Source organism: Balaenoptera musculus, chromosome 2 (assembly GCF_009873245.2).
Source record: "Balaenoptera musculus isolate JJ_BM4_2016_0621 chromosome 2, mBalMus1.pri.v3, whole genome shotgun sequence".
Lineage (NCBI taxonomy): Eukaryota > Metazoa > Chordata > Mammalia > Artiodactyla > Balaenopteridae > Balaenoptera > Balaenoptera musculus.
The window spans coordinates 99,004,450-99,031,988 of record NC_045786.1 but is presented as its reverse complement, the minus strand read 5'-3'; the positions used below and the strand labels follow the sequence as shown (position 1 = coordinate 99,031,988).

At 43.5% G+C, this 27,539-nt stretch overlaps 1 protein-coding gene across 5 annotated transcripts in view; it reads left to right on the top strand.

Moving 5' to 3' along the window:
• The first annotated feature begins 5,011 nt into the window (after positions 1–5,011).
• LOC118890723 (translation initiation factor IF-2-like) overlaps positions 5,012–27,539 on the top strand; it is a 67,290-nt gene continuing 44,762 nt past the window's right edge. For 2 of the 5 annotated variants that reach the window (XM_036843916.1, XM_036843917.1), the window contains exons 1-4: positions 5,012–5,185; positions 5,411–6,007; positions 11,688–11,772; positions 11,998–12,593. In XM_036843916.1, coding sequence (XP_036699811.1) covers positions 5,117–5,185; positions 5,411–6,007; positions 11,688–11,772; positions 11,998–12,593 — 1,347 coding nt within the window. In that variant the 5' untranslated portion in view covers positions 5,012–5,116. Of the gene's footprint in view, positions 5,186–5,410; positions 6,008–11,687; positions 11,856–11,997; positions 12,594–16,271; positions 16,596–16,697; positions 17,053–27,539 lie in introns of those variants that run through there. The other 3 variants (XM_036843919.1, XM_036843920.1, XM_036843921.1) reach the window with 3 other exon arrangements.

Here is a 27,539-nt window from a genome sequence, read left to right as displayed (position 1 = left end):
GCTGGGGAACCTGGCCTGAAAGAGTGACTCCTGTCAGACTCCCTCCCCCTTCAGCCAGAGAGCACCCCTCAGTGGTGGATGCTGCTGTTCAAAACACAAAGTAAATAAACAGACATAAGAGGCCTTATCAGTGTTTTCCAATTTGAATTGTTCATAGACTAAGCATCAGAAATCAGCTAAACTGTAGAAAATCTGCCTGCCTATAGAGAAGAATCAGGAAGATGCTTTTTTTTCCCCATAAGAACTATATTTGCAAGGGCACAGTGCCTTTTAAAAAAAATCCTATCATAACAGCTACTTTCTGACAAATACCATATGATATCACTTATATGTGGCATCTAAGATATGACACAAACGAACCTATCTACAAAACAGAAACAGACTCGAAGACACAGAGAACAGACGTGGTTGCCAAGGGAGATGGAGGGAGGGAGAGGGATGGACTGGGAGTTTGGGGTTGGTAGATGCAAACTATTACATTTAGAATGGATAAACAACAGGGTCCTACTGTATAGCACAGGGAACTATATTCAGTATCCTGGGATAAACCATAATGGAAAAGAATATAAAAAAGAGTGTCTATATGTGCATAACTGAGTCACTTTGCTGTACAGCAGAGATGGGCACAAAATGGTAAATCAACTGTACTTCAATTTCAAAAAAATGAAAAAAAAAAGAAGAAAAATAACAACTACTTTCATCAAACAGTGAGAGTTTATAAAATCTTGGACTAGGAATTAGGAGGTATTCTTGTGGTGTTTAAATGCCCAATACTACCTTGAGATGGTGATTCTCAAACTTGGGCACGCACCACGATCACCTAATGGGTTTGTGAAACTCCTGATTGCTGGGCCTCATCCCCAGAGTTGCTGATTCTGGGGTGAGGGCTGAGAATTTGCAGTTCTCATAAGTTCCCAGGTGATGCTATGCTGCTGGTCCACACTTTGAGAACTATTACCTTAAGGAATTGGCTTCATTTAAAAAAATTAGGTCATATATATTTTTTGCATATATAAAATATGCAAAAAGGGAGGTTTATTTTCTTAGGAGTTACCTATGTAATTCAGGACTTTGTTTTAGATATCTCATGAATACTACCTAAGGGAGAACTGAATTTTTATTCATGCAATGGCATATATTTAAAATCAGGACTATCATGTCAAAGCAGTTGCAGAAAATCCTCCTTCCCTTTGTTATTTATAAAACTAAAAGCTCTCTGTTGTTTTTTGGGTTTTTTTTGCAATGCAGTAGGTACTTGTGTGCCATTTTCATCCTCGATGACAGACACTTTTCCCACGTGGATCAGAATCAAATGAGGAAAGCATTCTTTCTCAACATCCTGGTTAAAAGGATTTCTGTCAGTGATGTCCTCCAATTAGGAAGTGTTAGCAGGAGACCTTCAAATTCTCCATATCCTAAACACTCCTGGTTGAATTGAAAAAACCTTGAACTCATAGATGGGGAGGGCAGAGTAATGTAGTCCCTGGACTTCTGATGGCATCCGCAGCATAGACATAAGGGCACAGATTGTGAAACCAGACTGACCGGGTATGAATCTCAGTTTTGTCACTCATTAGCTTGAGCAAATGATTGAACTCCTTTGTGACTCAGTTTTCTTATCTGTAAAATAGGAATAATAGTATTTACTTCCTAGAAATAGTAATGAAGGTTAAATGAGTGAGTGTGTGTAACGTGCTTGGAATTGTGCCAGGCGCAAAGTAAATGTTAAATAAATGTTACCTTTTACTATCCACAAACAAGTCTCTCTGTGCTCTAACGAAGTTGCCTTAATCTGAAACCCACTGATCTTATTTCCCCGACCAGGGATTGAACCCATACCCTTGGCAGTGAAAGTGTGGACCCCTAATCACTGGACTGCCAGGGAATTCCTGCTCCCACCCACCCCCGCGCCCCCCCCGCCCCCCCTCCCACTGATCTTTTCAATGTCATCATTTTGGAGGCTTCTTGAGGGATAGTTATACAGTTAAATCCATTTTTGCTAGTGGTTCTCAGGCAGGGTGATGTTGCCCCTTGGGATAAATGTCTGGAGACATCTTTGGTTGTCATAACTGGGGGGAGGGAGGGTCGTCAGTGGGTAGCACCTAGTGGCTGGAGGCTGGGGATGCTGTTAAATTCTACAATGCTCAGGACAAGCCACCGGCACCACAAAAAATTACCAAGTCCTAAATGTGCCGGAGTTGAGAAGCCCTGATTTGTGCTGTCTGGCGTGAGATTAATATGTGGATCTTCATCTTGGTGACAGCCTGAATCTGTGGTGTGTTGATAAATATTTAACAACCTGTTTCCACCCCCACTGATGGGGGTAGAAACAATGTCCTGATTTGCAGAATTTTGCCAAGTTCCGTGGTGTAAAAGTTCCCACTGTAACCCGTTTCAAGCAACCAACTTTATGTCACTGCACGTAGAATCAGGAAGAGAGAATGTACCAAACCATTACGGTTCCTGGTCACATAGGGGATGGGGGCTCAGGTTGTCCAAGGGGTTCTCCTGTTGGTTCCTTTATGGGGTGCAGAGAAAAGGATAACATTCTTGTTATTACTCCCATCTGCTTGTTTAGTGTTTCTCTAGGGGTGGGATTATGAATTTGAGCATGAGGATGAATAACTTAATTCTGAGTGCCATTGACAGTGTTAATTTCACAAAAAAAGATAAGGTTAAAAAAAAAGAGAAAAAAATAGGATGCAGAGGAATGAAAAATGGGAAAGGCTGGAGAAGAGTAGAGAGGGAAAAATTGATGTACTGTGTGAGAAGTGACAGTGTCTATTGACAAAAATGTTAACTATTCAGACAATGAATAGAGAAAAATATATAATAGAATACAGTGTTTAAAAAAAATCCTATTATCCTGACACATCTCCTCTCCCAACCCTGTATTTCCCCTCTTGGCTAATAGCATCATTAGCTACCTGGTCACTCAAGCAAGAAACCTGGGCATCACCCCTAACTTCTCACTCTGACCTCCCCACTTAGAATTGGACACGGAGTCCTATCAGTTCTCCCATCTCCTATCTGTCCCATTATCTTCCTTCTTAGCTCTCAATTTAGGCCCTAATGATTTGTGGCTTGGACTCTTCCAGTAGTTTCCTGATGGCTGCCTGGAATTCTGATTCTCCTCTACAGAATGGTTTTCTGAGTACAGTGGTTAACAGCATAGAACCTGAAGCCAGACTGCCCTGGGTTCCAATCATTCCATTACTCACTAGCTGTGTGATTTGGAAGTTACTTTACGTCTCCGTCTTAGATCCCTCATCTGTGAAACAGGGATGACACGAGTAGTACCTCATAAGGCTGCTGTGAGGTCTAAAGGAAGTGCCATATGGGAAGTACTTAGAACTGTGCTCTGCGTTACTTTGTTCAAGATTGCAGTTGACAACCCTTCAGCAGTTCTCTAGTCCCACTTACCAGGCAAAGTCCTGCTCAACCATCAGGACTGGGCTCCTGGGTCTATTTCTCATGAAGCCCTGGGTGACTCATTGAGGCAGTTCAACTTTTCTTCCTTCCAGACTTCACCTTGAATCTCTCACTGCACTCAGCACAATAGTGCAATCTCCTGCTTACAGAGTTACAATCGTCCTTCTGGGAAATGAGCTATTGATACTTGAGAGCAAGGACTGTGGCTTTTTTCTTTTTCTTTTCTTTTTTTCTCAATCTTCAAGACCAAGCACTGTACCTAACCACAGAGTAGATAATTAGAAGCAGTGAACAGTGTTAACTATGTATGAATGTAAGAAAGGGACAGAAAGGATTCGGAAAAAAAACACCTGTTTCGCCACACTGATTGGATGATGGATGTTTGAACCCTTCTCTGTATTATTTTCATGTGGTTTCTATAATACAAAGTGTTTTTGAAAAAGAATAATTTTATGTATTATTTTTGGCTGCATTGGGTCTTTGTTGCTGCGTGTGGGCTTTCTCTAGTTGTGGTGAGTGGGGGCTGCTGTTCGTTGCGACGTGCGGGCTTCTCATTGCAGTGGCTTCTCTTGTTGAGGAGCACGGGCTCTCGGCTCGCGGGCTCAGTAGTTGTGGCTCGTGGACTCTAGAGCGCAGGCTCAGTAGTTGTGGCACATGGGCTTAGTTGCTCCGCGGCATGTGGGATCTTCCCGGACCAGGGCTCGCACCTGTGTCTCCTGCACTGGCAGGCGGATTCTTAACCACTGCGCCACCAGGGAAGTCCTTGTCATACAAAGTTAAAAATGGCTCCCATGTATCCATATAAAACTGCCCTTTTCCCCCTTGGTTAAAGTAGACTGGATCCATAAAATGAACTACTGCTTAGCAATAAAAAGGAACAAAATGTTAAATCGTAAAATATGGGTGAGTCCCCAAAACTGTCTACTAAGTAAATGACACTGACACACAAACATGGATAGACTGAGCTTGCCTGAGTTAGAATGTCATTTCCACCGCTACCGTAGCTGTGTCACATCAGACAAGTGGTTTAACTTCTCTAGGGCTATTTCCTTATCTGTAAAATAAGGATGACAGTAGTACCTACCTCACAGGGCTGACAGGAGAATTAAATGCTCATGTGCTCAATAAGTGTGAGCTGAAGCAGTCATTTCTATAAACATTCTTTTGGCATCCTGGGAGCCCCTTCTGTCCATGACAGGCTGCACTGTTCTCTGGACTCCCAGTGGCTTGTGGCAGGCCACACCTCTCACCTGAGGACCGCACCCCACCCTTCCTTCATACCTCCTCCTGAACCCAGAGGTATGAAGGAACTTTAAAAATTACACCTATTCATTCTTGAAGATCAGGAGACTAAACAGGAAAAAAAAATGGAAGAATTAACTCAGTGGAAGTCTCACCCCACAGTTAACCACTAATGTAATAGGGAAGAACCTTTGTATTCTATTACAAGTTAGTCACTAAAGGGCTGTTGCCTGTAAGCTTCAATTATACATAATGGCCCATCTCTGGGAACCCTGCCTCCCAGGTCGTGAGCATTAAGCTCTAGAATACCTTTTCTTTTAGCTCACAAGAAACATCCTGACCAGGCCCACCTGTGAATGACTGCAAGGAGGAAGAGGAGGCTGACCAGAACCCGGACATGTTTGACTTTGCTCTCTCCCGTTTTAGTATAAAAGAAGCCTGAATGCCAACGCAGGCAGCTGGTTCCTTGGGGTCAGGAGTCCACCATCTTCTCGGTTTGCTGTCTCTCCAGGTAAGTCGTTACTCCTTGCCCCAACCAGTCATCTCTCGGATTCACTGGCCTGTCCTGCAGCGCGCAGCAGGAGCTTGGACTCGGTAACACGAATGTTTTGCTATATACTTTTTAAGACCTTTTCTTAGGCAAATACACCGTATCAGTATGTCTTTCTACTTTTAATTAAAAAACGAGTTCATATTATATAAACTTTATTTCATAACCCATCCTTTTACTTACTAGGGCCCTTCCCCCAGAAACACCCCTCCCACTTGCAGCTTCTACTGGTCAGCCCTTTCCTCGGAGCCCCCGGCCCTGCCGGAGACCAGGTTCCGGCCCCACCTGCCAGGCCCGGGGCCGGCCGCCCCGCCCCCTCCCCCGCCCCCGCCCCCGCCCCCGCCCCGCCCCGCCCCACCCCGCCCCCGCCGCGGCCAGCTTCCATACCCGGCCCCGCACGCCGCGCTCGCGCTCGCTGTCACCGGGGGCCCGTCGGTCGCGGCTCCTCCGTGCGGCCCGTTTCCGGTGGGGCAAGGGCGTCTCCGCGGCGGCCCGGCTCCCGCGCGTTCAGCACCGCCGTCGGTGGCCAGATGCAGGCGGAGCTCGGAGCTCGGGGCGGCCGAGGACGCCGACCCGGCCGCGGCTGGCCTAGCGGGAATGGCGACCGCGAGCGGGCCGGCGCCCCGGCGGCGGTGGCGAGAGGCGGCGGCGGCGGGGATAGAGGCGGCCGCCGGGGCCGCGGCAGGGGCTCCTGGGGCAGCCGAGGAGGAGGAGGAGGAGGTCCGCGAGGCGGCCGCCGAGAGGCAGGAGGCAGGAGGCCGGGGCGCCGGGCCCAGTGCGCCGGTAGGAGGGGACGGCCGGTGGGGTTGTGGGCGGGGTCGGGGTCGCGGCTTCGTGGGACCGGGGCTGGTGGGGGGTCCGGGCCCCGAGTCAGAAGCCGCGAGCGCCGTGCAGGGCACGCGCGAGCCGGACGGCGGCAGCGCCTGTGCAGGACGGGCGGAGGGCGGTGGGGGCGTGCGCCGGGGTGTGCACGTGGCGCGGGGGGTGGGTGTGCGTCCCTTGCTCCCTGTCTGCTGGGGTGCCCTGGAGGGTCAAGGCCATGGGCTTCCCCAGCCTGCCCAAGAGGTCTTGGCCCAATTATGAAAGAACCTAGCGGCCGCGGCTCTGTGTCCGCAAGTCTAGGGGGCCGTTTGGGTGCGCGTGTCAGTGTGATTAACCCTTTTGGGGTGGGGACAACCGGGGCTTGGTCTCCCAGTGCCTAACCTCCCAGGGAGACATTCCTGTTATTAAGAAGGAAGGGATTTGGGGGTCAGTTTTGTTCACTGCCTGTGCAATGCGTGGCACACAGTAGGCACATAATAAATGTTCATGGAGTGAAAGAATGACCCCGAGGAGCTGGACTGGATAGTATTTGGGGGCGGGGTCAGATGCATAGTTCTCTCTTTTTTTTAATAGCATAGTTCTCTTTCATTGTATATGTGTAGGAATCAGGGGTCGGTGGCCTTCGTCTATTTGAATTTTCAATCTGTAAATGTTTCAGCAGTCAGGTCTCAATTTTACTAGCAATATAATCGGCCGTATTCAGTCATTCGTAATTGGAAGTGTCTTACAGCTTGGAGCAGGGAATGGTTTGGGGGCAAACTTTTACTCTACTGATACCCTAGCTACAGGAGTCAAATTACTGTCTTTATGAGCTGTTCTGTTGTTTTAGCATTTGTAGTACAAAACTGTATAGTTTGAATTCCCATGTGCATAGATTAAAAAATTATTCTCGTTTTGGGTTGAGTTAAATTTCCTATTACTGAAGTATTGACGTTTGTAATATCTTAAGGCCATAGTAGGTAGGATGTCCCTAAAGATAGGAGTTGTGTACAAAAATGGAGTTGGGAAAAAATGCAAAACTTAAGTGTGCCATATTTACCCTTGTTAGGATTAAGGCAGGTAATAAGTAAAATTTGAGAGAGGTATGAAGTAATTCTTAGAGTCAGCTCACCAGGAAATGAAGGAAACTGACCAGTCTAGTGCACATTATAGATCACCTCGTGTTTTTAGAACAACGGTATTTCCCTATATAACTTTATTACAACTTAACTTTTTAGCAACTTGAAAGTTGTTTAAACAACTTGATGACAGATTTGTTCTATATATACTTGCTATGTATAAAATCTTCATTTTTATAGAGTAACTGACTTGCTTAAGCAATACTACCTTGAGATGGTGATTCTCAAACTTGGGCACGCATCACGATCACCTAATGGGTTTGTGAAACTCCTGATTGCTGGGCCTCATCCCCAGAGTTGCTGATTCTGGGGTGAGGGCTGAGAATTTGCAGTTCTCATAAGTTCCCAGGTGATGCTATGCTGCTGGTCCACACTTTGAGAACTATTACCTTAAGGAATTGGCTTTATTTAAAAATATTAGGTCATATATATTTTTTGCATATATAAAATATGCAAAAAGGGAGGTTTATTTTCTTAGGAGTTACCTATGTAATTCAGGACTTTGTTTTAGATATCTCATGAATACTACCTAAGGGAGAACTGAATTTTTTATTCATGCAATGGCATATATTTAAAATCAGGACTATCATGTCAAAGCAGTTGCAGAAAATCCTCCTTCCCTTTGTTATTTATAAAACTAAAAGCTCTCTGTTGCTTTTTGGGGTTTTTTTTGCAATGCAGTAGGTACTTGTGTGCCATTTTCATCCTCGATGACAGACACTTTTCCCACGTGGATCAGAATCAAATGAGGAAAGCATTCTTTCTCAACATCCTGGTTAAAAGGATTTCTGTCAGTGATGTCCTCCAATTAGGAAGTGTTAGCAGGAGACCTTCAAATTCTCCGTATCCTAAACACTCCTGGTTGAATTGAAAAAACCTTGAACTCATAGATGGGGAGGGCAGAGTAATGTAGTCCCTGGACTTCTGATGGCATCCGCAGCATAGACATAAGGGCACAGATTGTGAAACCAGACTGACCGGGTATGAATCTCAGTTTTGTCACTCATTAGCTTGAGCAAATGATTGAACTCCTTTGTGACTCAGTTTTCTTATCTGTAAAATAGGAATAATAGTGTTTACTTCCTAGAAATAGTAATGAAGGTTAAATGAGTTAGTGTGTGTAACGTGCTTGGAATTGTGCCAGGCGCAAAGTAAATGTTAAATAAATGTTACCTTTTACTATCCACAAACAAGTCTCTCTGTGCTCTAACGAAGTTGCCTTAATCTGAAACCCACTGATCTTATTTCCCCGACCAGGGATTGAACCCATACCCTTGGCAGTGAAAGTGTGGACCCCTAATCACTGGACTGCCAGGGAATTCCTGCTCTCACCCCCCCCCCGCCCCCCCCCCCCACTGATCTTTTCAATGTCATCATTTTGGAGGCTTCTTGAGGGTTAGTTATACAGTTAAATCCATTTTTGCTAGTGGTTCTCAGGCAGGGTGATGTTGCCCCTTGGGATAAATGTCTGGAGACATCTTTGGTTGTCATAACTGGGGGGAGGGAGGGTCGTCAGTGGGTAGCACCTAGTGGCTGGAGGCTGGGGATGCTGTTAAATTCTACAATGCTCAGGACAAGCCACCGCCACCACAAAAAATTACCAAGTCCTAAATGTGCCGGAGTTGAGAAGCCCTGATTTGTGCTGTCTGGCGTGAGATTAATATGTGGATCTTCATCTTGGTGACAGCCTGAATCTGTGGTGTGTTGATAAATATTTAACAACCTGTTTCCACCCCCACTGATGGGGGTAGAAACAAAGTCCTGATTTGCAGAATTTTGCCAAGTTCCGTGGTGTTAAAGTTCCCACTGTAACCCGTTTCAAGCAACCAACTTTATGTCACTGCACGTAGAATCAGGAAGAGAGAATGTACCAAACCATTACGGTTCCTGGTCACATAGGGGATGGGGGCTCAGGTTGTCCAAGGGGTTCTCCTGTTGGTTCCTTTATGGGGTGCAGAGAAAAGGATAACATTCTTGTTATTACTCCCATCTGCTTGTTTAGTGTTTCTCTAGGGGTGGGATTATGAATTTGAGCATGAGGACGAATAACTTAATTCTGAGTGCCATTGACAGTGTTAATTTCACAAAAAAAGATAAGGTTAAAAAACAAGAGAGAAAAATAGGATGTGGAGGAATGAAAAATGGGAAAGGCTGGAGAAGAGTAGAGAGGGAAAAATTGATGTACTGTGTGAGACGTGACAGTGTCTATTGACAAAAATGTTAACTATTCAGACAATGAATAGAGAAAAATATATAATAGAATACAGTGTTTATAAAAATACTATTATCCTGACACATCTCCTCTCCCAACCCTGTATTTCCCCTCTTGGCTAATAGCATCATTAGCTACCTGGTCACTCAAGCAAGAAACCTGGGCATCACCCCTAACTTCTCACTCTGACCTCCCCACTTAGAATTGGACACGGAGTCCTATCAGTTCTCCCATCTCCTATCTGTCCCATTATCTTCCTTCTTAGCTCTCAATTTAGGCCCTAATGATTTGTGGCTTGGACTCTTCCAGTAGTTTCCTGATGGCTGCCTGGAATTCTGATTCTCCTCTACAGAATGGTTTTCTGAGTACAGTGGTTAACAGCATAGAACCTGAAGCCAGACTGCCCTGGGTTCCAATCATTCCATTACTCACTAGCTGTGTGATTTGGAAGTTACTTTACGTCTCCGTCTTAGATCCCTCATCTGTGAAACAGGGATGACACGAGTAGTACCTCATAAGGCTGCTGTGAGGTCTAAAGGAAGTGCCATATGGGAAGTACTTAGAACTGTGCTCTGCGTTACTTTGTTCAAGATTGCAGTTGACAACCCTTCAGCAGTTCTCTAGTCCCACTTACCAGGCAAAGGCCTGCTCAACCATCAGGACTTGGCTCCTGGGTCTATTTCTCATGAAGCCCTGGGTGACTCATTGAGGCAGTTCAACTTTTCTTCCTTCCAGACTTCACCTTGAATCTCTCACTGCACTCAGCACAATAGTGCAATCTCCTGCTTACAGAGTTACAATCGTCCTTCTGGGAAATGAGCTATTGATACTTGAGAGCAAGGACTGTGGCTTTTTTCTTTTTCTTTTCTTTTTTTCTCAATCTTCAAGACCAAGCACTGTACCTAACCACAGAGTAGATAATTAGAAGCAGTGAACAGTGTTAACTATGTATGAATGTAAGAAAGGGACAGAAAGGATTCGGAAAAAAAACACCTGTTTCGCCACACTGATTGGATGATGGATGTTTGAACCCTTCTCTGTATTATTTTCATGTGGTTTCTATAATACAAAGTGTTTTTGAAAAAGAATAATTTTATGTATTATTTTTGGCTGCATTGGGTCTTTGTTGCTGCGTGTGGGCTTTCTCTAGTTGTGGCGAGTGGGGGCTGCTGTTCGTTGCGACGTGCGGGCTTCTCATTGCAGTGGCTTCTCTTGTTGAGGAGCACGGGCTCTCGGCTCGCGGGCTCAGTAGTTGTGGCTCGTGGACTCTAGAGCGCAGGCTCAGTAGTTGTGGCACATGGGCTTAGTTGCTCCTTGGCATGTGGGATCTTCCCGGACCAGGGCTCGCACCTGTGTCTCCTGCACTGGCAGGCGGATTCTTAACCACTGCGCCACCAGGGAAGTCCTTGTCATACAAAGTTAAAAATGGCTCCCATGTATCCATATAAAACTGCCCTTTTCCCCCTTGGTTAAAGTAGACTGGATCCATAAAATGAACTACTGCTTAGCAATAAAAAGGAACAAAATGTTAAATCGTAAAATATGGGTGAGTCCCCAAAACTGTCTACTAAGTAAATGACACTGACACACAAACATGGATAGACTGAGCTTGCCTGAGTTAGAATGTCATTTCCACTGCTACCGTAGCTGTGTCACATCAGACAAGTGGTTTAACTTCTCTAGGGCTATTTCCTTATCTGTAAAATAAGGATGACAGTAGTACCTACCTCACAGGGCTGACAGGAGAATTAAATGCTCATGTGCTCAATAAGTGTGAGCTGAAGCAGTCATTTCTATAAACATTCTTTTGACATCCTGGGAGCCCCTTCTGTCCATGACAGGCTGCACTGTTCTCTGGACTCCCAGTGGCTTGTGGCAGGCCACACCTCTCACCTGAGGACCGCACCCCACCCTTCCTTCATACCTCCTCCTGAACCCAGAGGTATGAAGGAACTTTAAAAATTACACCTATTCATTCTTGAAGATCAGGAGACTAAACAGGAAAAAAAAATGGAAGAATTAACTCAGTGGAAGTCTCACCCCACAGTTAACCACTAATGTAATAGGGAAGAACCTTTGTATTCTATTACAAGTTAGTCACTAAAGGGCTGTTGCCTGTAAGCTTCAATTATACATAATGGCCCATCTCTGGGAACCCTGCTTCCCAGGTCGTGAGCATTAAGCTCTAGAATACCTTTTCTTTTAGCTCACAAGAAACATCCTGACCAGGCCCACCTGTGAATGACTGCAAGGAGGAAGAGGAGGCTGACCAGAACCCGGACATGTTTGACTTTGCTCTCTCCCGTTTTAGTATAAAAGAAGCCTGAATGCCAACGCAGGCAGCTGGTTCCTTGGGGTCAGGAGTCCACCATCTTCTCGGTTTGCTGTCTCTCCAGGTAAGTCGTTACTCCTTGCCCCAACCAGTCATCTCTCGGATTCACTGGCCTGTCCTGCAGCGCGCAGCAGGAGCTTGGACTCGGTAACACGAATGTTTTGCTATATACTTTTTAAGACCTTTTCTTAGGCAAATACACCGTATCAGTATGTCTTTCTACTTTTAATTAAAAAACGAGTTCATATTATATAAACTTTATTTCATAACCCATCCTTTTACTTACTAGGGCCCTTCCCCCAGAAACACCCCTCCCACTTGCAGCTTCTACTGGTCAGCCCTTTCCTCGGAGCCCCCGGCCCTGCCGGAGACCAGGTTCCGGCCCCACCTGCCAGGCCCCTGGCCGGCCGCCCCGCCCCCTCCCCCGTCCCCGCCCCCGCCCCGCCCCGCCCCGCCCCACCCCGCCCCCGCCGCGGCCAGCTTCCATACCCGGCCCCGCACGCCGCGCTCGCGCTCGCTGTCACCGGGGGCCCGTCGGTCGCGGCTCCTCCGTGCGGCCCGTTTCCGGTGGGGCAAGGGCGTCTCCGCGGCGGCCCGGCTCCCGCGCGTTCAGCACCGCCGTCGGTGGCCAGATGCAGGCGGAGCTCGGAGCTCGGGGCGGTCGAGGACGCCGACCCGGCCGCGGCTGGCCTAGCGGGAATGGCGACCGCGAGCGGGCCGGCGCCCCGGCGGCGGTGGCGAGAGGCGGCGGCGGCGGGGATAGAGGCGGCCGCCGGGGCCGCGGCAGGGGCTCCTGGGGCAGCCGAGGAGGAGGAGGAGGAGGTCCGCGAGGCGGCCGCCGAGAGGCAGGAGGCAGGAGGCCGGGGCGCCGGGCCCAGTGCGCCGGTAGGAGGGGACGGCCGGTGGGGTTGTGGGCGGGGTCGGGGTCGCGGCTTCGTGGGACCGGGGCTGGTGGGGGGTCCGGGCCCCGAGTCAGAAGCCGCGAGCGCCGTGCAGGGCACGCGCGAGCCGGAGGGCGGCAGCGCCTGTGCAGGACGGGCGGAGGGCGGTGGGGGCGTGCGCCGGGGTGTGCACGTGGCGCGGGGGGTGGGTGTGCGTCCCTTGCTCCCTGTCTGCTGGGGTGCCCTGGAGGGTCAAGGCCATGGGCTTCCCCAGCCTGCCCAAGAGGTCTTGGCCCAATTATGAAAGAACCTAGCGGCCGCGGCTCTGTGTCCGCAAGTCTAGGGGGCCGTTTGGGTGCGCGTGTCAGTGTGATTAACCCTTTTGGGGTGGGGACAACCAGGGCTTGGTCTCCCAGTGCCTAACCTCCCAGGGAGACATTCCTGTTATTAAGAAGGAAGGGATTTGGGGGTCAGTTTTGTTCACTGCCTGTGCAATGCGTGGCACACAGTAGGCACATAATAAATGTTCATGGAGTGAAAGAATGACCCCGACGAGCTGGACTGGATAGTATTTGGGGGCGGGGTCAGATGCATAGTTCTCTCTTTTTTTTAATAGCATAGTTCTCTTTCATTGTATATGTGTAGGAATCAGGGGTCGGTGGCCTTCGTCTATTTGAATTTTCAATCTGTAAATGTTTCAGCAGTCAGGTCTCAATTTTACTAGCAATATAATCGGCCGTATTCAGTCATTCGTAATTGGAAGTGTCTTACAGCTTGGAGCAGGGAATGGTTTGGGGGCAAACTTTTACTCTACTGATACCCTAGCTACAGGAGTTAAATTACTGTCTTTATGAGCTGTTCTGTTGTTTTAGCATTTGTAGTACAAAACTGTATAGTTTGAATTCCCATGTGCATAGATTAAAAAATTATTCTCGTTTTGGGTTGAGTTAAATTTCCTATTACTGAAGTATTGACGTTTGTAATATCTTAAGGGCATAGTAGGTAGGATGTCCCTAAAGATAGGAGTTGTGTACAAAAATGGAGTTGGGAAAAAATGCAAAACTTAAGTGTGCCATATTTACCCTTGTTAGGATTAAGGCAGGTAATAAGTAAAATTTGAGAGAGGTATGAAGTAATTCTTAGAGTCAGCTCACCAGGAAATGAAGGAAACTGACCAGTCTAGTGCACATTATAGATCACCTCGTGTTTTTAGAACAACGGTATTTCCCTATATAACTTTATTACAACTTAATTTTTTTAGCAACTTGAAAGTTGTTTAAACAACTTGATAACAGATTTGTTCTATATATACTTGCTATGTATAAAATCTTCATTTTTATAGAGTAACTGACTTGCTTAAGCAATACTACCTTGAGATGGTGATTCTCAAACTTGGGCACGCATCACGATCACCTAATGGGTTTGTGAAACTCCTGATTGCTGGGCCTCATCCCCAGAGTTGCTGATTCTGGGGTGAGGGCTGAGAATTTGCAGTTCTCATAAGTTCCCAGGTGATGCTATGCTGCTGGTCCACACTTTGAGAACTATTACCTTAAGGAATTGGCTTCATTTAAAAATATTAGGTCATATATATTTTTTGCATATATAAAATATGCAAAAAGGGAGGTTTATTTTCTTAGGAGTTACCTATGTAATTCAGGACTTTGTTTTAGATATCTCATGAATACTACCTAAGGGAGAACTGAATTTTTTATTCATGCAATGGCATATATTTAAAATCAGGACTATCATGTCAAAGCAGTTGCAGAAAATCCTCCTTCCCTTTGTTATTTATAAAACTAAAAGCTCTCTGTTGTTTTTTGGGGTTTTTTTTGCAATGCAGTAGGTACTTGTGTGCCATTTTCATCCTCGATGACAGACACTTTTCCCACGTGGATCAGAATCAAATGAGGAAAGCATTCTTTCTCAACATCCTGGTTAAAAGGATTTCTGTCAGTGATGTCCTCCAAGTAGGAAGTGTTAGCAGGAGATCTTCAAATTCTCCATATCCTAAACACTCCTGGTTGAATTGAAAAAACCTTGAACTCATAGATGGGGAGGGCAGAGTAATGTAGTCCCTGGACTTCTGATGGCATCCGCAGCATAGACATAAGGGCACAGATTGTGAAACCAGACTGACCGGGTATGAATCTCAGTTTTGTCACTCATTAGCTTGAGCAAATGATTGAACTCCTTTGTGACTCAGTTTTCTTATCTGTAAAATAGGAATAATAGTATTTACTTCCTAGAAATAGTAATGAAGGTTAAATGAGTTAGTGTGTGTAACGTGCTTGGAATTGTGCCAGGCGCAAAGTAAATGTTAAATAAATGTTACCTTTTACTATCCACAAACAAGTCTCTCTGTGCTCTAACGAAGTTGCCTTAATCTGAAACCCACTGATCTTATTTCCCCGACCAGGGATTGAACCCATACCCTTGGCAGTGAAAGTTGGACCCCTAATCACTGGACTGCCAGGGAATTCCTGCTCTCACCCCCCCCCGCCCCCCCCTCCCACTGATCTTTTCAATGTCATCATTTTGGAGGCTTCTTGAGGGATAGTTATACAGTTAAATCCATTTTTGCTAGTGGTTCTCAGGCAGGGTGATGTTGCCCCTTGGGATAAATGTCTGGAGACATCTTTGGTTGTCATAACTGGGGGGAGGGAGGGTCGTCAGTGGGTAGCACCTAGTGGCTGGAGGCTGGGGATGCTGTTAAATTCTACAATGCTCAGGACAAGCCACCGCCACCACAAAAAATTACCAAGTCCTAAATGTGCCGGAGTTGAGAAGCCCTGATTTGTGTTGTCTGGCGTGAGATTAATATGTGGATCTTCATCTTGGTGACAGCCTGAATCTGTGGTGTGTTGATAAATATTTAACAACCTGTTTCCACCCCCACTGATGGGGGTAGAAACAATGTCCTGATTTGCAGAATTTTGCCAAGTTCCGTGGTGTAAAAGTTCCCACTGTAACCCGTTTCAAGCAACCAACTTTATGTCACTGCACGTAGAATCAGGAAGAGAGAATGTACCAAACCATTACGGTTCCTGGTCACATAGGGGATGGGGGCTCACGTTGTCCAAGGGGTTCTCCTGTTGGTTCCTTTATGGGGTGCAGAGAAAAGGATAACATTCTTGTTATTACTCCCATCTGCTTGTTTAGTGTTTCTCTAGGGGTGGGATTATGAATTTGAGCATGAGGATGAATAACTTAATTCTGAGTGCCATTGACAGTGTTAATTTCACAAAAAAAGATAAGGTTAAAAAAAAAGAGAAAAAAATAGGATGCAGAGGAATGAAAAATGGGAAAGGCTGGAGAAGAGTAGAGAGGGAAAAATTGATGTACTGTGTGAGAAGTGACAGTGTCTATTGACAAAAATGTTAACTATTCAGACAATGAATAGAGAAAAATATATAATAGAATACAGTGTTTAAAAAAAATCCTATTATCCTGACACATCTCCTCTCCCAACCCTGTATTTCCCCTCTTGGCTAATAGCATCATTAGCTACCTGGTCACTCAAGCAAGAAACCTGGGCATCACCCCTAACTTCTCACTCTGACCTCCCCACTTAGAATTGGACACGGAGTCCTATCAGTTCTCCCATCTCCTATCTGTCCCATTATCTTCCTTCTTAGCTCTCAATTTAGGCCCTAATGATTTGTGGCTTGGACTCTTCCAGTAGTTTCCTGATGGCTGCCTGGAATTCTGATTCTCCTCTACAGAATGGTTTTCTGAGTACAGTGGTTAACAGCATAGAACCTGAAGCCAGACTGCCCTGGGTTCCAATCATTCCATTACTCACTAGCTGTGTGATTTGGAAGTTACTTTACGTCTCCGTCTTAGATCCCTCATCTGTGAAACAGGGATGACACGAGTAGTACCTCATAAGGCTGCTGTGAGGTCTAAAGGAAGTGCCATATGGGAAGTACTTAGAACTGTGCTCTGCGTTACTTTGTTCAAGATTGCAGTTGACAACCCTTCAGCAGTTCTCTAGTCCCACTTACCAGGCAAAGGCCTGCTCAACCATCAGGACTTGGCTCCTGGGTCTATTTCTCATGAAGCCCTGGGTGACTCATTGAGGCAGTTCAACTTTTCTTCCTTCCAGACTTCACCTTGAATCTCTCACTGCACTCAGCACAATAGTGCAATCTCCTGCTTACAGAGTTACAATCGTCCTTCTGGGAAATGAGCTATTGATACTTGAGAGCAAGGACTGTGGCTTTTTTCTTTTTCTTTTCTTTTTTTCTCAATCTTCAAGACCAAGCACTGTACCTAACCACAGAGTAGATAATTAGAAGCAGTGAACAGTGTTAACTATGTATGAATGTAAGAAAGGGACAGAAAGGATTCGGAAAAAAAACACCTGTTTCGCCACACTGATTGGATGATGGATGTTTGAACCCTTCTCTGTATTATTTTCATGTGGTTTCTATAATACAAAGTTTTTTTCAAAAACAATAATTTTATGTATTATTTTTGGCTGCACTGGGTCTTTGTTGCTGCGTGTGGGCTTTCTCTAGTTGTGGCGAGTGGGGGCTGCTGTTCGTTGCGACGTGCGGGCTTCTCATTGCAGTGGCTTCTCTTGTTGAGGAGCACGGGCTCTCGGCTCGCGGCTCGTGGGCACAGTAGTTGATAGGGGAGGAGGAGTCAAGGCATCTAGGGCAGCAGCGGGTGCGCACACACAAGAGAGATGAAGCTAGGAAAGTTGGCTGGCGCCTCACCCTAGAGCTCACCCTTGCTAATATTTGTACCTACTCATTCAGAAGTGCAGAACTGTCATGAGTTAAATTTTCAGTCTTGATAAGTTATTTCGAATTTTGGTTAGGAAAGAAATTATACACTAAAAGAAAAGTAGAAGAGAGAATCAAAAGTTATATACTCTTTAGAAGACTGAAATGCAAGCTGGAGTAACTATGCCACCTCATTCCATTAATCTAAAAATGGTCGTAAAAGTTTCAGTTATATAAGATAGGTAAGCAGTAGAGATCTACTACACAGCAGAGTACCTGTAGCTAACAAGACTGCATTGTATACCTAAAATTTGCTAAGAGGGTAGATCTTACGTGTTCTTGCCACCAAAATTAATAATAAGATAAAGCAGATGGGAGGAAATTTGGGGGGCTGATGGACATTCTATGGCCGCAACTATTTCACAGGTACAAACTTAATCCCCAAACTCATCAAGTTGTATATGTTAAATATGAACAGCTTTGTATATTTCAATAATACCTCAATAACGTTTTTTTTTAAAGTTTGTGAAAGAATGTAGCAACTGATAAAATTTAACACGCTTCAGAAAACAAAGCAAAATTTGAATTTTTAAGAGAAAATACAAGAGAACATATCTTTGGGATCTTGAGGGAAAGATGGACTTCCCAAACAAGGCACAAAACAACACATACTGTAAGACAGAAAGTTGATAAATTCAATTACATTAAAACATAAAACCATGCACTAAAAGATACCATTACAAAAGTAAGAGAAAATCCCATGATAGAAGATATCTGTAAAAATAAACATCAAAAGATAAGTATCGGGCTTCCCTGGTGGCGCCATGGTTGAGAATCTGCCTGCCAATGCAGGGGACACGGGTTCGAGCCCTGGTCTGGGAAGATCCCACATGCCGCGGAGCAACTAAGCCCGTGAGCCACAACTACTGAGCCTGCGCGTCTGGAGCCTGTGCTCCGCAACAAGAGAGGCCGCGATAGTGAGAGGCCCGTGCACGGCAATGAAGAGTGGCCCCCGCTTGCCGCAACTAGAGAAAGCCCTCGCACAGAAACGAAGACGCAACACAGCCATAAATAAATAAATAAATAAATTTATTAAAAAAAAAAAGATAAGTATCAAGAATATATTAAAAATGTATGTCAAGAATATATTAAAAATATATGTCAATAAGAAACAAACAAGCCAAATGGTCAAAGGATGTGTGCAGGCAGTTCATAGAAGCAAGCTAGCACAGCAAAAAAAGATGCTCAGCCTCAACAGTTAGCCAAGGAAATGCAGCAACCCAGCCCTCCACGCCAGCTCAGAGCCACTCACTCACGCTTTTATACTAGAGTATATCATTATCATCATTTACAACCTCTGCCCCACTAAACCCAAACTTGAAATGCTCCACTCTGTGGCCACCACTCCCCCCCCTTTCCGACTCATACCCCTTTCAAGGAGGTCAACAATCCTTCTGCACAGAGAAATCTACAGTCCACTGATCCCACTATCTTTCCTCTGCCCCTCACCTCTCTCATGCCTGCACGTCTCTCTTTACCCAGCCTGAATGCAATGGCAATCATTCTAATCACCCCTTTTCTGTTTCTCACTTCATTGCATTTGCTTGGCTGAACAACAGTATAATCATGATTAAATCCTACTCTCCATCCCTCCATACCTGCACCCATACAGCAGAATGTGAATGGGGGAAAAACACGCCTTTTCTCACCTTAAATTCATGACCATCAACCTCCTGTGGGCATCCATTAGCACCCAGCAACCAAACCCCATTTTCCTATTTCAGTCAATTTCCCACTGTCTAGACAGCTGTTTCTTTTTTTTTTTTTTTAGTATTTTTTTATTATTGAAATGTAGTTGACTTACAATATTATGTTAGTTTCAGGTACGCAGCAAAGTGGTTCAGTTATATATTTTTTCAGACTATTTTTCATTATAGGTTATTATAAGATACTGAATCTAGTTCCCTGTGCTATACAGTAAATCCTTGTTGCTTATCTATCTTATGTATAGTAGTTCGTACTTGTTAATCCCATACTCCTAATTTATCCCCCTCCCTTCCCCTTTGGCAACCATGAGTTTGTTTTCTATAGATAACTATTTCTTAACTTCTACTCTCTCCTCACATTTCCAACACCTCCTCCCTGACTCTCACTGACAGCCTTCTCATTTCACTAAGAAAACAGAAGCAACCAGAAGAGAACTTCCTCAAGCCCCCATCACATCTACCCACCTACCTATACCTATGCCCAAATATTCTGGGTTTCCTCCAATTACAGTTGAAAAACTGCCCCAGCCCCTGGCAGTGGGCAATTGCTCCATCTGTACAAACGATTCCATCACCTCATGTGGACCAAAGAACACAGATCCAGGAATTCTCACCTCTTCTCACGTTATTTTTGACCTCTTTTCTGGATCTTTCTATCAACAAATAAACATGCAATTACTTCTCCCATGTTTAAAAAATATGTTTTGACCCACTTCCTCCACCAGCCCATTATTCTCCTTCCCTTTATAAACAAAATTCCTCAATATTAATAGTTGTTTATACTTTCTGTCTCAAATGTCTCTCCTTCCATATTCTTTTTGAATCCAAGAAAGAATTTATCCCACCACTCCAACAAAACTGCTGTCGCTAAGATCACCAGTAACCTTATGTTGTTAAATTCAACTGTCAATTCTTGGCTCTCATCAGCTGTGTTTGACACAAATCCCTCTTTCTTCCTGGAAACACTCCTTCATTCCTTCTTCATTCTCCTTTGCTGGTTCTTTTCTCATTTCCCTAACCTCTAGACACTGTGGTACCCAGGGCTCAGTACTTTTCTAGTCAATAACTCCCTTGGTCATCTCATGCATTCTCATAACTTTAAACACCATCTGGCATCACCCAAATGTATATCTCCTGTCCAAACCCGGGTCCCGAACCCCAGATACCTTTATCCAACAACATGCTTGATATTTCCGATATTTCCAATATTTCCTGTTGGATGTTGTGCTGGGTCTCTTGCAGTTACCACTCCAGATTCACTCTCCACCCGTCCCCTCTCTGTTCTGCCCTAGGAGGTTGATCTACATGGATCACAGCTTCAGGCTTCCCTTGCCTTCTGACTTCCAGTAGGTTAGGCTTATGGGGAGCCTTGGCAGGAGAATGGAGGAAAAAAGGAGTCTAAGACCAGAGCACTTCTTCCCCTGTCCCTCTCCCTGGAGAGTCACCTTTGCTGGCTACATCTTTAGACCAAAGGCGATTCATCCTCTCAAGGCAAACTTCTCACATGAAGCTCTCCTTCAGAGTTCTAGTAACAGGGGTGGTAACATCTCTGCCTTTACCTGCCCTCCCAATGCTGTACTATCTTTGTGCTTTCCCTACATGCTACCTGTAACTTTGTAAATGATTCCTTCGTTAAAACTTCTTTATAATTATACTGAGTGTACCGTCTATTTCCTACAGGATTTTGACTAACACAGATGTCTAACTGGCATCTCAATTTTAACACGTGCAAACTGAGCACCTCCTACAGTTTTATCCATCTCATTTAATGTCGAACCCCTTCTTCTAGCTCTGCAGGCCGCAATCTTGGCGTCATCCTTGTGCATCTTTTAATCTCATACACCACATTTGCAAGTCCGATCTCATACCCTACATTTGCAGTTCTTCCAAAATAGATCCGAAACTCAACCACGTTTCACCACCTCCACCGCTACCACCCCTAGCCCCAGCCACCATCAGTGCTTGTCTGCATTGCAGTCGGCCCTTCATATCTGCAGGTTCCACATCCGCGGATTCAACCACAGATAGAAATCTGCAGATCCAGAACCCACGGAAACAGAGGACTAGCTGTACTACACCATTTTACGTAAGGGACTTAAGCATCCACAGATGTTGTTATCCACTGGGGGTCCTGGAACCAAACCCCCATGAATACCGAGGAACAACTGAATTTCAATAGCCTCACTGGTCTACCTGCTCCCTCCCTCACCAGTCTTCAGGTTCTTCCAACTCAGCAGCCAGAGTGATCCCGTTAAAACAAGAGTTAGCTATATCACTCTTCTCTTCAAAACCCTCCAGTGGCTGCACATTTCACTCTGAGTAAAAGCCAACATCTTTATAATGGTCTACAAGCCTCCAGGTGATCTGGCCACGTGACGCATCTCTGACCTCACCGCCTACCTGCTCACTTTGCTCCAGCCACGCTGGCCTCTCTGCTGTTTCCTTTACTCCTATCGCAAAGCCTTTGAACTTGCTCCTGCCTCTGCCCGGAACACTCTTCCCACAGATATCCTCAATGCCTGCTCCCTCACCTTCCTCAGGTCTTTTATTCAACTGTCATCTTATCGGTAAGACTTTCTCTGGCCACCTTTCTAAAATTGTGACGGCCCCTCCTCACTTCATTTCTACCCTAAGCAATTATATCCACTTGACATCTTATATAGTTTCCTTTTCTTTATTCTGTGTCTCCACCCTCTAGAATGTCAACTCCACGAGGCAGGTGTTTGTGTCTGTTCTGTTTCACTTCTGTATGCTCAGCCTCTGAAACGGTACCTGGAAATGGTGGGTGCTCCAATAATTGAAGGAACCTCAACTAGATACCACTCAATCAAGTGGCCACAATAAAATTTTTTTTTAAAAGTCTAACAGTGCTATGTATTGGCAAAGACGGCGGACACTAGGAAGTTCAGCTCATCTCCTCTTTGGAGAGCATTTTGGCAATAGCTAGGGAAGTTTACGATGTGCACGTCTAGGATGTTTTTTCTGGGTTGTATATTTATTTATACAAACAAGGATAGTATACTAAAAAATCAGAATCATTCCAAGGAGTATGGTCAGTGATATTTTTTCTGGGTTGTATATTTATTTATACAAGTAAGGACAGTATACTAAAAATCACCATCATTCCAAGGAATATGGTCAGCCTATCTAGAGGACATTCTTAATATTTTATGATCACAGAATGAACGCCACTTCTCAAAAGTAATCCAATATAGCCTACCCCACCATAGAGGAAGAAAGCAAGGCAGCTCTTCTCAGGCTTATGCTATAGTGAAAAGAAAATGATAGATCAGCAGCAGAGTGGGAAAGAAATGTAAGCACATATCAAGATGTGACAGTTGTCATCTCCCAAGAAACTAATCACCGATAAACAAACCGCTTAAGAAATCAGTAAGCAAAGACAGACTACAAGAAAAATCTACATATAAGACCCAAACCATGCCAGGCTTTAAGTTATAAATAAAACGCTACAATAAATAACCAAAATCATAAGCCAATGTGCATAACTGTTGGATTAGACTAGCATTCTGAATTGCTTTCAAACATTCATGCAGTCTCTTTTATTGCCAGATACCGTCCTAGTAACTTGACTACACAACTGATTCAGTTAAATCCACTGGTAGGTAGTCCACATGTTAATTTTATGCACTACTTCAATTTGCCCCCTAAATCTTTTAGTGGAACAGCTGATAAAAATTGAAACTGACCAGCCCACATTTTATCCTTCTCCTATCTTGAATAAAAGTGCTTATCAATCCATAACTGGCCAAAATGCAGGTAATAAGAGGGAAACACTCATCTGAGTGGCAAAAAGATGAGCTACCAGTCCCTGAACAACGGGTTGGATGCCATCATCCACACAAGGGGATTACGCTACGTGGCATAAACATAATGACCCCAGGCTGAATCTGCTCTCCTACCCAAATCTAATACTGTCTCCACTTACCTCTTCGTTTCCTACTCGAAGGGTTTATTCTATTAACTTGGAAGACAATTCATCACTTTATGATACTTAGTTTGGTGCAGGCATTCAAAAATACAGGCAGATGAGAAAAGAGATAGGTACAACTCAACAGCAACATAAAAGTCGGGGAGAAGAAGAAATTCAAAACCAACTACCTGAAAATATTACTTTCACTTTATTTCTCTGTTTCTCATAGCTTCATCCTTTAAATTTTTTTTAACCTGGCAACTTTTTTGAGGTAATTGTAAATTCAGATAGTCATCAGAAATAATACAGCAAGATCTCCTACACGGTTGGCCCCAATGATAACATTTTGCACAACTATAGTATAATATCCCAACCAGGAATTGACATTTGACATAGATAGACTCCACCAATCTTCTTTAGATTTCCCGTTTTATTTGCACTCACTTTTATGTGTGTGTATATAGGAGTTTGTGTGTCCACCACCACAATCAAGATACTGATCGGTACCAGCACCGCAGTGATCCTTCGTGTTGCCCTTTTGTAAGCACATCCACCTCCCACCCACTCCCCATCCGTAACTCCTGAAAACCAAAAGTCTATCCACCATTTATCCTTTGAATTCTTATGCCACACGCTGGTAGGGAATAGCCTTCTATACAACCAGCTCTGGCCCATTTCCTGTTACTACTCTCAGGCCTCACACTGCTGTGCGTTGCTCAACAGAGTCAATCTTAAACAGCTGGTCAAAGAAGGCATGAGTTTCTCACCTTGCTGACAGAGAAGACTGTCCAAAACCAACAAAGAAAAGTATCGGTGTTCAGACACATATGGCTCCAATATGTGCCTACCCACTAATATGTAAAAGGAAAAAGAACGTATATGCTAGAAATTTTGTAAAGCTTTGTATAAACTTCAGTACTAATTCCTCTGAAATCAAAGAAAACACTTCTGTTTCTCAGCCTACCCAATTCAGAGGGGCATAGTTTAGCATTTTTCATTCCTATAAAGCCTTTTATCCATTTCAACCAGGACTTAAGTCTGTCTACATCAGTACATGGAAACCCAGATTTCCATTGAAAGAAATATCACTTTTTCCTTGCCAACCATTAGACACACTGTCCTTTACCTGGATGTAAAATCCAAAGAACAAACAACGAATTTCTAGTTATTAAAATGCTATTTAAAAAGGAACACAGATGCCTATGCAACTTTCAGAGCACTAAGCAGTACACGTGCAACTGGAATTCATACCTGCAGAGCTGAGGAGAACACTGAAATCTGTCCCCCGCTGTGATTCTCCACTTTCATTATCGACCTCTTTTTCAGTATCTTGATACTGATCCCAGTTAGAAACTATCTTCCTTTTAGAATAGTTTCCCTGTTCTTCATTCTCTTCTCCATAGGTCTCTGCATCACTGTCATCTTCGACCTGCAATCATGAGAGACAAATCGATAAGCAGGCAGTGGAAATCTTAGTAGCCTTAGCAGTAAAAATTTTTAAAAACAAATCAAAACAAAAAACTAGTACATAGGTATCACGATAAAGAGCACATCTTATAAACCAAGCTCTATGCAAGTATTAAATAATATTTCAAGAGAACCCCCTTATATCAGAATGTACTTTCAGCGTAAACTCTTCATTTAGCTGTGAAAACGAAATCTGATGAGATCCTACCTAAAATCAGTGTAACTGAATCACTAAAGTCTACCCCCAATGTAATCCTATTTCAAGAGTGGTTTCTTCTTACTGAAATAATCAAGGCTATAAGAGTCTTAAATTCAAAAGACTTTAGGATGGAAATTAGTTCTTCCAACTTACAGATTTTACAAACACATTCCGTAAGTATATTTTATAAGCTTTAAATGGGAACCTACTCAGATGCATTCTAGAGAACAGTTTCCAGACTTGGGCATTAAAATGTTAAGAGGGCATGCAGAAAAAATGCAGAATGTGAGAAATTACAAAAGATAAAGGGGTCTAGTTTTCTTCAACAAATAAATTGCAAGGGAAAATAAATGATGGGGGAGGAGGGAGAAACCTATAGATTAAAAGAGCTTAATAAGAAACTAACACACCATTGTAAAGCAATTATACTCCAATTAAGATGTTAAAAAAAAAAAAAAAGCTTAATGGACACGTAACCATGTAATGTTGGGAAGTTATTTGTACTCTGATTCAAACACTATAACTAGACAAAATCACTTATAAGACTATTGAAGAAATGTGAACAAGATATTTTCTTATATTAAGGAAATACTGTTTATTTTATTTACTTATTGTTTGGTGTGATACCATTTTTTTTAATGTTTTTATCTTTTAGAAATAAATATTGAACTATCTATGGTTGCAAAGATACGACATGTGGGTTTGCTTCAAAATAAATAGGCGGAGAGGAATGGTGGGTAGAGATGAATACACTGGGCATAATTGATCATTTCTGAAGCTGGATGATGAGTACAATGGAAATTCATTATATTATTCTATCTATTTTTAATATGTTGTTTGAAATTTTCCATAATAAAAGATTAAATTTAAAAAAGATATATATGGAATCTAAAGATACAATTCAAAGGAGTATCCCAAAGATTATAAAATCCTTACCAAGAAAAGAATTTGTGAAATATATTAAAATAATCCATCCGTATAGGATGAGTTAGACTTTTTAAAAGTAAGTTTTTATTAACACAGAAACGGGTTGTACATTGCAGAAAATTAGGAGGGAAAGACAAGTAAAAATATTAAAACCCCACATTCCCATCACCTGGGAGTACCACTACTAACACCTTAGTGTATATACTTCCAGATCTTTTACTGTGTAAATATTTATATATACTTTTTTTTTTTTTGGTAACCAGAGTTTTTCATCAATATTCTCCACTTCTGCATTTCAGTAAATTTCATTTCATATAACATCCAGACTATTTCCAAATTTCCCTAACAGACAAAAAAATTTCCTTTACAGTTGGTTTGTCTAAGCCAGTATCCAATTCAAGATCATGCGTTGTATCTCAGTGCTTGTCCCTTAAGTCTCTTTGAATCTAGTACAACCTCTATTTTTATGACATTGATTTACTGAAGAGACCAGTACAGGTAGAATGCAAAAGGACCCATCTTCTGTCTGGCTGCTTCCTTGTGGTGTTAGTATATCAGTTTACAGGAAAGAGTGGATAAAAAAATTTTTTTAATCTAAACACCCAACAGAGTCAGGTAGGTTTTGGCTAAAATACATCACAGATGGTGCTCTGAACCTTATGTTACATCACATCAAATGACAGGACGATAAATGGCTAAGCCAACATAAGTAAAGCTAAGATTAACCAATGACTTTGGATGATGAAGCCTGATCCCCCACTGTATGGATATGTTTTCCCTGTTACATCTAGGAAATTGTCTGTGTAGTGTTATTTTGGTCCCACTACAATTTCTAGTTCCCCATCAACCATTCACTAACAAATTTAACAGTAGTCAACAATCCTCACCTGAATCGAATTTTATAAGTTTTCATGAAACAATGGAGTAAACTGACCTTTCAAGATCACTTTCAGCACTCAAATATCATAAACCTCCTTGACAGCACCCAAAAAATGGCAATCCACATTATATTCTAGAAATTGCAGAGACTGCCTGAAACCTAGAGGTTTCCCTACCATTCCTGCAAGTTTCTCAGAACCATAAGATGCTGGGCAGATTAAAGGTATGTGACTGAATGAGATCTGCTATATAAATAACAAATACCAGGAAACACCCTAAAGAAAATAGCTTTGCAACCAATGAGATTGGGGGAATAGAACTACAGCTGAAAAATACTTGCAGGGTTTAATTTTGAGAAAATCCCATACTCTTTGCTGACCCACTGGGTAAACAGAGTTCAGAGAGTCTTCTCCAGTTAGTAAAAAACTTTGAACACAGATATAGCCATGGCAAAAAATGTAACCCTGAGCAAAATAATTAGCTCGATGTGAAAGGATTATCATCTGAAACACCCGAGGAAGTATTAACACAGAAATAACCACTGAAATGGAAGACTGGAGACCTAGATAGAATTAATGACCCTGCCATCACCTCATTTAATATTTACAGACTGTTTATAATAGGCTGGGCCTCACACAGCTGAATGACTCACTAATCCCCAACTTAGAAGAATCACTGAACAAGAATCTCATTACCTCCACCCAACACTGGAGACAAGAAAAGTCGTCATTAGCCTCCATCACAAGAGGGTAGTAGAAGTAATAAAGTTTAGAATACATTTGATGTAACTTAGAGAAAGGTGTATCTTAAAAACTCCTAGAGATTTTATGTTTGGTTCATCTTGCAAAAATCTGGGACAAAAAATAAAATATGCATAGTCCCATGATGGAGAGAAAGAACAGAACAAATAAGAAAATACTGATGAAAGCAATGTGAAAACTAAATAGGAAGGCATCATTATTATGTTAACATCATCATTATGAAAGTAGTCTGGTGTATACTGTGAACTGTAAGACACTGATGAAAGAAATCGACAGTACAAATAAAT